The sequence below is a fragment of the Lynx canadensis genome, chromosome A3, assembly GCF_007474595.2.
Source record: "Lynx canadensis isolate LIC74 chromosome A3, mLynCan4.pri.v2, whole genome shotgun sequence".
In the NCBI taxonomy this organism is placed as follows: domain Eukaryota; kingdom Metazoa; phylum Chordata; class Mammalia; order Carnivora; family Felidae; genus Lynx; species Lynx canadensis.
Window position 1 is genome coordinate 13,248,214 of NC_044305.1, and position 14,218 is coordinate 13,262,431.

The following is a 14,218-nucleotide window of genomic DNA, read 5'->3' on the forward strand; positions in this document are numbered from 1 at the left end:
TAAAAAAAAACAGAGACTCAGTGTAATACCCAACATGTCAATCAACATCCAAGAAGAAAAAAACAGAAGAGATAAAATTATTAAAGAAATGATACAAATGACATGTCTGTAAGCTTTACTAATGTTCAGCCTCATTACTAATAAATGCAATTAAAACTCACGAGTCACCAAACAGAGAGGGAGGGAGGCAAACCACAAGAGACTCTTAAATATAGAGAACAAACTGAGGGTGGATGGCGGGGGGAGGGGCGGGCTGGAGAGGGGAAAATGGGTGATGAGCACTGAGGAGGGTGCTTGTTGGGATGAGCACTGGGTGTTGTATGTAACTGATGAACCACGGAAATCTACCCCCAAAACCAAGGGCACACTGTACGTTAGCCAATTTGACAAATTATATTAAAAAAAACGAAAACACTAGTGTATTAAGAACTGAAAACAAAACTCACTAGTTAAACAAAGACAGGACACAGAAAATGCCCCCAAACCAAAAAGATTATCTGTGCACTTGATATACAGCAGAATGAATGAAACAAGGCCCATACCAAGATAAGGCTTCCTGCAATTTCAGAGAAAAAGTTCCTGAATAATTCCAAACAGAAAAAACTAATCACACATAAAAACAGGAATCAGACTGACTATGAGTCAATGGCAACAATGGATGTCAGAAAGCTATCAAACAATTCTTACAGAATGCTAAGAAAAAATTATTTTCAACCCAAAATTTAATGCAGGAGAGTGGAATAAAAGATATTTTCAGACTTTATCCCATGCAGTGGGGGTGGAGAAATTAACAGAAACTGTGTTTCAACAAAACAAAGGAATAAAGCAAGAGGGAAAACCACTTGGGACCAGAGCTGGGAGATCTGACACAGAAAAGCGTCTAGGGGCGCCTGGGTGGCGCAGTCGGTTAAGCGTCCGACTTCAGCTCAGGTCACGATCTCGCGGTCCGTGAGTTCGAGCCCCGCGTCGGGCTCTGGGCTGATGGCTCAGAGCCTGGAGCCTGCTTCCGAGTCTGTGTCTCCCTCTCTCTCTGCCCCTCCCCCGTTCATGCTCTGTCTCTCTCTGTCCCAAAAATAAATAACGTTGAAAAAAAAAAAAATTAAAAAAAAAAAAAAAAAAAAAAAAAAAAAAAAAAAGAAAAGCGTCTAGACCTGCCTCTCAGGACAGAGTAAAGCAGACCAACGGAGAATCACAAGAGGGAAACAAGGAACTGAAGAATTACCTAAAATGTGTTCTGAATACGTGAAGAAAAAATTAAGAGAAATTTTACAGTTCCGCTGCAGTATTTGGAAAGGATTAGAAATGTGTAAAAACAAAGCAAATCAAAAAGGAAGGCAGCTGGGGCGCCTGGCTGGCTCAGTCGGTTAAGCATCTGACTCTTGGTTTTGGCTCAGGTCATGATCTCTCAGTTTCACGAACTTGAGCCCCGAATCAGTGCAGAGCCTGCTTGAGATTCTCTCTCTCCCTCTCTCCGCCCCTCCTCCACTCATGCTGTCTCTGTCTCTCTCAAAATAAATAAACAAAAACAAAAAACAAACAAACAAAAAAAGGGCAATTAACTCAAAATCAGACAAACCAAAACCAAAATCCTATACAAACTATACCTGGCTCAGCAAGGAGTCAAATTAATATAAATATTGACCACCTATTTAGCAACAAAAGACATAATTATTCTGGGAGTACTATGTAATGCGTATGGATGTGGAGAAAGGGGAGCTAAATACAGATCCACAATTTATCTGAAATTCCAAAAAAAATCCAAAAAAAAAAAAGTTCTAAAAAAAGCAACACAATTTTTCATCTGCACTAAATGTATTTAATAGCAAAACTTGATCTGAACTTAATGAAGCAATACATAATCTCTAGATGTCTCATTTGGTGTGACTATTTTGCTATAAAAATATTAGCATGGGGGCGCCTGGGTGGCGCAGTCGGTTAAGCGTCCGACTTCAGCCAGGTCACGATCTCGCGGTCCGTGAGTTCGGGCCCCGCGTCAGGCTCTGGGCTGATGGCTCAGAGCCTGGAGCCTGCTTCCGATTCTGTGTCTCCCTCTCTCTCTGCCCCTCCCCCGTTCATGCTCTGTCTCTCTCTGTCCCAAAAATAAATAAACGTTGGAAAAAAAAAAATTAAAAAAAAAAAAATATTAGCATGTATGATGACCGGCTACTGCCTAAAACTACAATATTGCTCAAAACTCCACCAGGGGCATCACAGAGTATGTGGCACATACACAACCACTTGATCTTTCTAAATCCAAAAATTCCTGAGCCCCAAGTTCTCAGATAAGAGACTATGAATGCACAGTCAACTATCCTATCAGGAAATCAACAGATACAGATTGAAGTTGATGAAGGACAGTTGCACAAGCATATTACTTAGAATATTCCCAAAATAAAGAGCTGAGTTTCACTATCTCTGACTAGGGTAAATGTGCATGATTCTTCAAAGAGTATATTTCTGTATCATTTCAAAGTTACAAACACAGATTACTTGGCAAAAATAACAATTAGGGGCGCCTGGACCGCTTAGTCGGTTAAGTGTCCGGCTTTGGCTCGGGTCATGTTCTCACGGTTCATGAGTTCAAGACCCCACATGGGGGTCTCTGCTGTCAACACAGAACCTGCTTCGGATCTTCTGTACCCATCCTCTCTCTGCCCCTCCCCCCCCCAACTCTCTCTCTCCCCCTCAAAATAAATGAACTTAAAAAAAATTAAAATTAGAAGTAACAAAAAAGAAAAGCAAATCTCTTCACTACCCTGCTTAAAATCTTTTATGGCTTCCCAATATAGCAGAAAAATGGAAGACTCCTTAAGATGGCTTTGTGGAACCTAACCTCCACTGACCTCTCCTCTCCAACATCATCCTACAGCAATCCCTCCCCTTCTCTCGTGGACTTTTAGTCACTTTGTTGAACCCCCAAGCCCTTTTCTGCCTGAGGACCTTTGAGTTAGCCATACCCCTTATGGAACATTCTTCCCCTCGCTGTGTTCTGAGCTGGCTCCAACTCACCCTTCAAACATCAACTTACATGCCATCTCCCCAGAAAAAGCTTTCCTGACCGTTCACTCGAGTCCCCAGTAATTCTTCATCTCATCATCCTGGACTTGAAAACACAAACACTTTTAAACTAAAGAACAAAACTACAAACAAGTCCCCACTGAAAAGAAACTGGGAAAACGATTTAAACGTAGGAGACAAGTTAACAGCCTTCAAATGGTAGCTCAGATAGAGGGCATTTTTAGAGTAAAATCTGGACACCCCGTCCACACCCCAAGAAAAGGTTCTTTAACGATAGTCTCCTAGTGTCCTAGGCCTTTCCTGCTAATCTCAACCCTACCGTGTCTGCTGCTATCCAGGTGGCTCCTTGTCTGATGCTTGCCTGTCCAATGGGATGTGAGCTTCGGGAGCAGGAATTCGTTTGTTCACTGCTTCCTTCCCCTCAGCCTCTAACACTAACTGGCATATAGAAGGTAAATATTTGTTAAATGAAAGAATCAATAAATCAATAAGTAAACCTACATAAATAACGTACTGTTGCATATCAAGAAAAACTCCATCAGAAAACTATTTTTAAAACACATATAAAAAAACACATAAAATACGTTCTATCTTGCAATCAACAAAATACAATTTAAGACAAACATCTTTGGGGCACCTGGCTGGCTTAGTTGGTTCAGTATGACACTCCTGATCTTAGGGTTTTGAGTTCAAAATTCACGGTGGGTGTACAGGTTACTCAAATCTTTAAAAAAATAAATAAAACAAGCACCTTTGTTGCCCAACAGACTGAAAAAGATTTAAAAGAATAACATGCTCTGTATCTGTTTCACCACTTGCTTGTCCACACTATGTGTGTCTTCATCCACGTGGGCCACAGCACAGTGCTTGTGAGGGTTAGGAACTCCAATCATCACTCTCCGTGAACACAGTGAGGTAACACAAGTGATCGGAAAGATACACATACAGGCATTCTTGTGCATGGCTTCATGAATGTATGCACACACGTGTGCACATACACACTTCCATTTCCATGTTAATGCTACCTACTTGATTCACAAGTTCAGGGATGCCCAGAGCTCTGTCAATTTCTTCCAAGCCTGTGGCATCTGTGTTGCTCAAGAGAGTGTGTAGCTGGTCCAACAACGCTCGTTCATCACTCTGCCCTTCCAGGTTAGAAGGTGGCCCAAGAAGATCATCCAGGGAATTCCTAAGAAGTGGCCTAAACAGAGACTTGCAATCAATGCCAGTGGTGCTTTTCCTCTTACACACACACACACACACACACACACACACACACACATTTAGGGGACAGCTGAGGTTGAGGGGGGTGGAACAGGGTGCTATTCTCAAGATCATACAAGAACAGAGGTGGTCACGGTTATGATATTTGTTAAGTTGAAGTAACCCACAAAGGACCGGAAAAAAAGAAAAAAACACAAATGTTCAACCATCAGCAAACTGAGCCTGGGACCTGCCAAAATAACTTTTTGTTCCCCGTGGCCACAGAGCTCACGTGTTAACAAGTACAATACAAATTCCATTTACCCACAATAAGGTGCCATAGCCCTCCAACACATCAGAAGGGCATGGACCTAGATACTCATTCTGCCTCAGGAAAAATTCTGTGGTGAGGCTATCTGTTCTCCACTGAGTAGAGAAGCACTGAAGCTAATAAACGCACAAAGCTACACCACTGTCTCCCCAACAGATCAAGCCATTTTTTCTTTATTACAGAACTAAAGACAGAACTGACACTGGCAGGTGGCTTCTTTCATGCAAATGAGTAACTGATCAAGCGAAACAAAAACAGAAGACACACAATGTTTCACAGAAACAGAGTGCTGTGGTGCACTTTCACCATCATCCCTGAAATGCCCAGGTGGCAACCAGGCACCTCGGTCACAGTGAGTTTTTCTCATTCTCTTTCAGGTTTGCTCCTGTGCTCTGAGCATTTTCTAGATAATCCAATGCTAACATCTTCTACAGAGTCACATAATAAAGCCTCACCTATTTTGAGTCCCATGAGAGCCTTGTTCCACGGACAACATGCCATCTGGCCAGGAACCCGGCTGGTTGGACGGTGCTGCCTGGCCATACGGACTGACCCCCATTCCCATGGGAATTTCACCAGGCCCTGGTGGAGGAAAAAGAGGGGATGCGTTTTCAAAGAAGGCAAGAGCAAACACCGCCCCGTGTCATCTCACTTTCTCTTTGGCGAAGGGGACGCTTACGCATTTGAAGCATCTGCTGCTGTGGCGGCTGCTGTGGCAGCAACGCCGGCCTCGCACCTGGGATGCCAGCGGACCGAAGGGGCAACGTGGGCATCGAGCCGCTCACTGCAGGTCTGGGCAAAGAAGCGCTGTAATCCGCTCCTGGTCTTCCCATGGAGTTTGAACTCAAAGGCTCCATTCTGCTCGTCTTTGAGCTTGGCAAGCCCCAGTCTCCCGAGGAAGCAGTCTGATTCACAGTCACATTTCTATTTGGTCCACCTAAAACAGGTAGAAATGATTACGTCTTTTCCAGATTATCATGAAATCCTTGCTGTGTAAGTACCGTCATTACACATGAACTTAACCAAAAATAGAAATAAAATAAAAGCTTTGTCATCCTAAAAATAGGACTGGCCAACTATGAAGACTACTTTTTTAAAGATATTTTTTGAGGGGCGCCTGGGTGGCTCAGTCGGTTAAGCGTCCGACTTCAGCTGAGGTCACGATCTCACGGTCGGGCTCTGGGCTGATAGCTCAGAGCCTGGAGCCTGCTTCCGATTCTATGTCTCCCTGTCTCTCTCTGCCCCTCCCTCGTTCATGCTCTGTCTCTCTCTGTCTCAAAAATTAATAAACGTTAAAAAAAATAAAATTAAAATTAAACTTTAAATAAATAAATAGATAAATAGATAAATAAATAAATAAAGACATATTTTGATAGGCAACTGTTGCCATTTATTCATTACAAGTTAGAAAAGGTCTCAGACCGAAAGCTTCCTTAAGAGTTTAAATAGCCAGGGGCGCCCGGGTAGCTCGTTTGGTTAAGCATTAGGCAAATTTCAGCTCAGGTCATGATCTCATAGTTCATGGGATCAAGCCCCACATCGGGATCTGTGCTCTCAGCACAGAGCCTGCTTGGGATCCTCTCTCTCCCTCTCTCTGCCCCTCCCCCACTCACTTGTGTCTCGCATGCACACATTCTCATAATCTCTCTCTCTCTCGCTTTCTCTCAAAATAAATAAATATTTTCTAAAGAGCTTAAATAACCAGGCCACAGAATAAATTAAGGAGACTTATGAAAGAACTACTGTGCTACTGTTACTCATAAACCTATTACTTAATCCCAATTATTTAAATGGCTTTAAGTATTCTAAATTTGCTTTTCCCAAAAGAAAAGTTTAATCATAAATACTTATTAGAAATAACATACCCATAGTTGAGCCATAATTTTCCTGACTATCCATCATTCTTGGATTCCCCCCCAACATGGGCTGCTTTGGTAACATGGGGAAAGCACTGATATTCTTTACTGGAGGACTCGAGCCAACAGAAACAGGGCTATCTAGAGACACCGCTCGGTTATACGGAGGACGAATGGACTGCACAGACTGTGGGCTCCTCAAACCTGCTGAAACACAGATACACAATACAAAATGTCCTCTGACAATTCAGTACATAAGTAATCAAGGACAACACATCAATACCAACACCACCCACACAAGACTGTCTCTTACTAAAATAAACACTATAAACACACACACACACACCCACACACAAAGAAGAAGAAGAAGAAGAAGAAGAAGAAGAAGAAGAAGAAGAAGAAGAAGAAGAAGACGACAACGACGACGACAAAAACCCCGTATTCCAAATCCATTAGAAAACAAGAATCCCAGCACTGGCTGCTGTACTAGGGCATCATTCTGCAGCCTGATACGGTCATTTGTGTTCTGCTTCGCTTAATATTACAACTGCTAGCAACATTCAAACTGCCAGAGGTTCTTCCCTAAGGGAACTTCTTAAGTGGATTCTGTTTAAAATTTTATAATTAAATATAACCAGGTAAGTTGCCCTCTAGTCAAACAAGGAATGAAATACAAAATTTCCTAACTTTTTACTGTTTCCAATCCATTTGATTGATCTATCCATTTTAGTTTAGGAAACAGTGCCATCGAAAATGAATAATCACCATTCCTGATAACTGTGAATTATTCTTTTTTGATCGATACCTGTAATATAGCCTCGTTAAACTGATGAATGAGGAAACCACATAGCTGTGGAAGAGAGGCTGAGGGAGAATCAGCAAACACTAAAGAAGTCTCCCAGCTAGATAACCAGGTTCCATAAATGTCACAGGACAGGCTTCTATCTACAGTTTTAGTTGCTTTTTAATTTAAGTCTCTATGCCTCACAAAAATAGATGCTCAGGTACCTGGTACTCATCTGGAGCAACCAATGATGAACATTTTCCTAAAGTTCCAGGATTACTGGTATATTAATTAGAAACAGGAAATTTTAAAAAATAGAAAAACGTCCAGAAAGCTTTTTAAAACATATGCACTATGAATTAGTATTCAAAACTGAGAGGTAGAGTATGCATTTTGAAGTTTACAAATGCTAATTAGGGGCACCTGGGTGGCTCAGTTCGTTGAGTGTCTTGACACCAACTCGGGCCACGACCTCAGAGTCATGACATTGAGCCCTGCATCACACTGGGCATCAAGCTGCTTAAGATTCTCTCTCTGCCCCTCCTCACTGCTCGCACACACACATACTTGCCCTCTTTCTCTTAAAAAAAATGCTTAGATTCCAATCTTAGTGTAAGAGCACAGCTGACTCTTGAACAACACAGGGCTTAGGGGCACCAAGCCCCCAACACAGTAAAAAATCCATACAACTTCTGATTCCCCAAAAACTTACTACTAATTATCTACTTTGACCAAAAGACTTTGATAAGTCAATTAACACATATTTTGTATGTCATATGTATTATATACTGCACTCTCATAATAAAATGGAGAAAACATTAAGAAAACCATGAGGGGGCGCCTGGGTGGCGCAGTCGGTTAAGCGTCCGACTTCAGCCAGGTCACGATCTCACGGTCCATGAGTTCAAGCCCCGCGTCAGGCTCTGGGCTGATGTCTCAGAGCCTGGAGCCTGTTTCCGATTCTGTGTCTCCCTCTCTCTCTGCCCCTCCCCCGTTCATGCTCTGTCTCTCTCTGTCCCAAAAATAAATAAACGTTGAAAAAAAAATTAAAAAAAAAAAAAAAAAAGAAAACCATGAGAAAATGTTTACAGTACTGTACTGTATTTATTTTTAAAAAACACACGTGTGTAAATAAACATGTGCTATTCAAACCTGTGTTGTTCAAGGGTTAACTATACATACAAGTGTGAAGAAACGTTAAAAAGGCAGCAAGCATAAAACCTAGTTCTTTCTTACCCAGAGAATTAGTTCCCTGAAACATCTGCTGCTTGGTTCCAAGATTACTACCATTTGTGGATACGGAATTATTGTAGAAGTCAGAACTAGTCAGATCACCAAGAATAGCATCTAGATTATCCAAATCTCCAGATCCCTGGGGGGAAAAAAAGTTTTTTTTAATTAACCTGTGTGCATTACTAGATATATACGCATACACATTCATCAGAAGAACACAAATGAAACGGGAACAAGTAAAATACAAGTTACCGGAAATGATAACGCCCAACTTAAAGGCTAGCTTGCTAAGACCCCCACCCTAAATCTTCTTCCTTGAAATGAAGAATAGTTTTAACTACTGAAATAAATCTCTGGGTTTGGAAGTGCTTTCAACAGGGGCATTTTTAAATCTGCACTAGAACTTTAATTCTCAAACTGTAGGTATTTTCGAGCTAGTGTTACTCAGGATCATCAGCTGACGGAGAGGCCTGCCTCTATACATACCTTCCAAAACCAGTATGATTAGTAACAAAGGCAACAAGGTGACATTCAACAAAAGATTCACAGGCATGCTTTAAAAAGGGCTGGGGCAGGGGCGCCTGGGTGGCGCAGTCGGTTAAGCGTCCGACTTCAGCCAGGTCACGATCTCGCGGTCCGTGAGTTCGAGCCCCGCGTCAGGCTCTGGGCTGATGGCTCGGAGCCTGGAGCCTGTTTCCGATTCTGTGTCTCCCTCTCTCTGTGGCCCTCCCCCGTTCATGCTCTGTCTCTCTCTGTCCCAAAAATAAATAAACGTTGGAAAAAAAAAAAAAATTTAAAAAGGGCTGGGGGGGGGGGAGGGGTCGGGTGAGTCAGTTAAGCATCTGACTTCGGCTCAGGTCATGATCTCGAGGTTTATGGGTTCAAGCCCCGCGTCGGGCTCTGTGCTGACAGTTCACAGCCTGAAGCATGCTTCACATTCTGTCTCCTTCTCTCTCTATCCCTCCCCTGTTCACACTCTGTCTCTATGTCTCAAATATAAATAAACATTAAAAAAAAAATTTTTTTTTTTTAATTTTTTTTCAACGTTTATTTATTTTTGGGACAGAGAGAGACAGAGCATGAACGGGGGAGGGGCAGAGAGAGAGGGAGACACAGAATCGGAAACAGGCTCCAGGCTCCGAGCCATCAGCCCAGAGCCCGACGCGGGGCTCGAACTCACGGACCCTGAGATCGTGACCTGGCTGAAGTCGGACGCTTAACCGACTGCGCCACCCAGGCGCCCCTAAAAAAATTTTTTTAATAAAATAAAAATAAAAAGAGCTCTTGGTCCATAAATTTGGAGCACCAGGTTAAACAAAAATTAAATAGACATCCTAACAGCAAGACTTCCCCAAGACTTTAATTTTCTCAGGTGCATATTAACACCTCCCAGAGGAGTCACAGTTTGACAAATGCTTACATGGAATGAGATCCTGTACAGAGGGAAACATGATTTTAGGTAAAAATCAAAATTCTGTTACTTAACGCATTAAGTTTTTCCCCCCATTTCTTTCTACTATACCATTACATGACCCAACCTTCTCATTCCAACAACAAAACGTCCATGAAAATTTTCAAATTCTCTACTAACTGGTTCAAGTTATAGTCACATTTTAAAACACCCACATCTGGTTATTTCCAAATTGCGTCACATTACACTTCACGATGCCCAAAAGAATGACAAAGAACCGACAGCTCAAGAATAACTTCCATCACATAAACCTAAAATAGAAGATAAGGTTTTGCACGTCCATTACTGTCTTTCTAACACAGAAATGCAAGGATTAACCACAACGACTAAGCTGGAAAATAGAACAAATTACCTCTTCATTTGCTTCTGTCTTAATTTTAGAGTCTTTCTCTTGACTCGAGCTAGGAACGGCGGAGCTGCTGCACTGACTCCCCTTACTGTCCACTCCTTCCACTTTGGGCTGCAGTTCTTTAGAGAGCGGATCACTGGGATCATCCCTGTCCAGCAGGTATCTAAGAAGTGCATTATTCTCCTTCTTCTTAGGACTCAGTTGCTCCTGCTTGACGCTTCCTTCCACACCAGACGCTGCACTACCGGTGTCTTTCCCCGTGGCTTCTGCGGTAATCTTGGCTACTTCTGCGGGTGAATTCCCATTCTGCAGCAACTTGTGCAGGATCCGGTGCTTCTCCTGCAGCAGTGACCCGTGCATATTGGATGTGGAGGACACTCCTCCAGAGGTCGAAGAAGAGACCCCAGAGGGGCTGGTGACACTAACGGAAGAGTCTTTACAACTTGAATCCAGGGGGGAGTTGGTCAAAGAGGAATGACCCCGATCATCAGAAGAACAGGTAAGTAACTGCAGTAATTTTTTATGACCTTTGCTTTCCAGAGGACCCCTCTGATTCTCTGCCCCTTCGATACTGCTCTCCTTACTTTCTTTGTCACTGAGGTGATCCCTGCTATTTGACGGACACATTGAACTCTCCGCTGGATTCTGATCACAATACAAGCCCAGGGGACTCTTGGAATCCTGACTGTTCACTTTACTTGGCTGGCTTATATTCATATTGGGAGAGTTATCCAGTTTGGGGCCTGGTGAAGACAGAGTGGATAAAAGAGAAGTCCCCACACCCTCACTGATCGCTTGAAGAGCACTCAGAGAGCTACTAGAAAAGCTGTGGCTCCCAGTATTTCCAGAAGATCCCATGGGCGAGTGCACACCTGGATGTGGAGAAAAATTAAGGCAAGAATTAAGACTATCAGATGCTGTAACAAAATGCCACTTAACTCTATTATAAAATGAACTGACTTTACAAGAATTGCAGCAGAATAAAAAGAGAAGGATTACTGAAGAGTAAAAAATAAAGAAACGGAAATGCCAACACAAATACCTGCAACAGGAGAAAACTGGTGTGAGGCCATCTTTGGACTCCCACGATTACGAGGAGAAATCATGATGTTCTGCTGGTTGGAGCCAAGGCCAGGGCTCCCGTGTGGGGGGCTACTCATGTTGAGACCATAGGTGCTATTCTGATAGGAAGATGGGGACTGCATGCCTGGCCCAGCGTTCATTGAAGCTATGGTGCTGGAAGCCCCATACCTAGGCCCACTCATCTGCCCTGTGGAGCTGGGGTCGGCCAAGCCATAGGGCCTGCCGCTTAGCATCTGTAAGCCTTGGTTTGGCGACATGCTCATGCCGCCTACCGAACTGTTGCATCCAGCTGCTGGAGGTCTAATGCCTTGTCCGACAGGATTCGCGTTTGGTCTATACCCATTCTGTTCCCTGCAAAGAAAGAAGACAAACCTTCACTAAAATATTACAAGCATGCGGGGTGCCTGGGTGGCTCAGTTGGTTAAATGTCCAACTGCAGCTCAGGTCATGATCTTGTGGTCAGTGAGTTCGAGCCCCGCGTCGGGCTCTGTGCTGACAGCTGAGAGCCTGGAGCCTGCTTCGGATTCTGTGTGTCTCTCTCTCTCTCTCTCTCTCTCTCTCTCTCTCTGCCCCTCCCCCACTCATGCTCGGTCTCTCTCTGTCTCAGAAATAAACATTAAAAAAAAAATTTTTTTTAAACATTACAAGCATGCATTAAAACACTCAAGATTTTTTTTTAAATGATGAAGTGCCACGAACTTCACTTCCTAGGCACCATTCCAACACTTAGTACCAATTCCAACCTAAATACTGATCAGTTATGATGAGCCCAGTGAAATACTTTTTAATATGCCACAAAATCTAGGAGTGACCACCACCACAGCACTGAGGACCAACAGTTACACTAACTGGAATCTCGGCGGGACTTTACTAGAGTCGCCACACATCTAGGGGCTAACCTCGAGGTACCTGCAAATTATACAAGATCCTTAATGGGTAAATATCCTGCTTTTCCACGTGTTGCTCACTTACCACTAGCAACAAGAGTAACTCTCAGTTTTGCTTAGAGTCTACTTTCAAATTTTAAATGCAATCCCTGGAAGCAATGTAACACATCATCAGAAATGAAAGGGAACAGCGGTAGTCACATTAGATAGTTCTTTTATCCATTAGGCCTTCCCATTCCCCAGCTTTCCCAGGAAGTAACTAATGAGCAAATCCTCACTTTCACATAAAAATATAACCTTAAAAAATATATCATAACCCAGGAATCTAAACTCACTTCAGCAAATCCAAAGGCTCTGCTTTTTCTATTAAATCTTGCTTTTCACATTAATAATAAGGCACCCTGAGAACACCGCTGCATTTAATGTGAGGAGATGCAGGAACCTATCATTACCTCTGAAGAAAGTGGGTCGAGACAAAGCCATGCCGATCATTTGTGACAGGGTTTCGGAAGAGTTTGCTTTTGGTCTGTGCAGTCACTATGGTTCCGTCGGCCAATGAGAATCTATACACCGGGGTTTCGGCATGGCCATGGATATAAGCTGTTGGGGAAAATACACCATTACTAGCGACTACAGTTGGCAAAACAGACACACGTAAGAGAGGAGAGAAAGGAAATCTACTTCAAGTGCCACATTTTCAAAATCCAGGGAAAACACTGGACCTGCACCAAAATTACAAGCAGGCTAAAAGAATTCCTGCCCCACATGCACAGAACAGCAACTACAGCCATGTACGTACTTTATGCTATATACAAACACAAAAACAAACAAGACCAAGAATCAACCTCAGAATTCTTTACCTTCTTGATAGTGACGTTTCTGGGACCACGACTGACCATCATTAAGACTAAAAAATCTCTGGATACACCTTCGGATAATATCTTCAAAGCCAGGCCTCATGGAAGATCTCAGTGAATTTGTATCTATGTTGACAACTTTTCCTATTAACAGAAAACAAAGAGTTAAATCCAACCCACAAGTATTTACTGGTTGCACGCTGACCACTGACCGCATGGCTTAGCTCTGAAGATTCAAATAAAGACACCAAATCTTTGCTCTGCTTACTCTGCTAGATCCAGGGCTTTTATTTTTAAGGACACAGTCCTACAGGACATTCTTACATTAAATGTCCTCCTGTACAGAGTATCACAGAACTCCTTTCACTTTCTCAATGTACAGAATAGAACACGGCCAGATAACCTCAGGTTCATTTTCACTTAAAGGAAAAAAACACCACCTACCAGTAAAATTGTTCTTCTGAAGATAGTCTGTCCCTGCAGCTATGAAAATACCTACCTACACAGCTAGCAGGGACAATTCTTTTCATCTGAGAGGTGACTGACTGCATCTTTGGACACTTAAAATCTAAACCAGGAAGGTTAACCAAATACTCATTGCTACCAGTCTGGAAGTTTCTGACAACTTTTGTTTAACATCAAATACACTAGAGAGACAAAATTTATACAACTCAAAAACACTACAAAATTAAAGGTTTTATGAAGATGGCCCTTTAAAAAAATGGCTAGGCCTCTCAACACTTTCTGAGCAGTATTAGGACAAGAATAAACATTGGCAAGAATAAACACCTAACAAAATGTGGCAAAAGGAGCCAAGAAGAAAATAGTCGATCCATTGTCGAAGAAAGAGCAATATGAGGAGAAAGCACCCGCTACGTTCAGTGAAAGGAATGTTCAGCAAACATCAGTCACAAGAACTCTGTCGACGGACCACAATGGTCTCTGATGGCCTCAAGACTGTGCTTCTGAAGTGAGCCTTACTGGTCCCCAGAATGTTGGAAGTCACATTTCAAAAACTCAAAATAATTACTGAGGATGCCCTGGGCAAAAACCGTGAGATCAACATTCGGGACATGGATGCCCAAGACAAAATATGCTCCACGGCAAAAAGTGCCAGACTATGACTGAAAGCTCATGTTGATATCA

General features: G+C 42.7%; 1 protein-coding gene and 1 pseudogene across 1 annotated transcript in view; one reads left to right on the forward strand and one right to left on the reverse strand.

The window, feature by feature from the left end:
* The window catches only part of NCOA3 (nuclear receptor coactivator 3), a 139,508-nt gene that overhangs the window by 12,448 nt on the left and 112,842 nt on the right, over positions 1 to 14,218 (reverse strand). The window contains 9 exon segments of the mRNA XM_030309452.1: positions 4,048 to 4,219; positions 5,008 to 5,134; positions 5,232 to 5,489; positions 6,418 to 6,612; positions 8,429 to 8,564; positions 10,249 to 11,117; positions 11,288 to 11,679; positions 12,668 to 12,815; positions 13,076 to 13,216. Of these exon segments, the coding sequence (XP_030165312.1) occupies positions 4,048 to 4,219; positions 5,008 to 5,134; positions 5,232 to 5,489; positions 6,418 to 6,612; positions 8,429 to 8,564; positions 10,249 to 11,117; positions 11,288 to 11,679; positions 12,668 to 12,815; positions 13,076 to 13,216 (2,438 nt within the window).
* On the forward strand, positions 13,288 to 14,018 carry LOC115509601 (annotated as a pseudogene).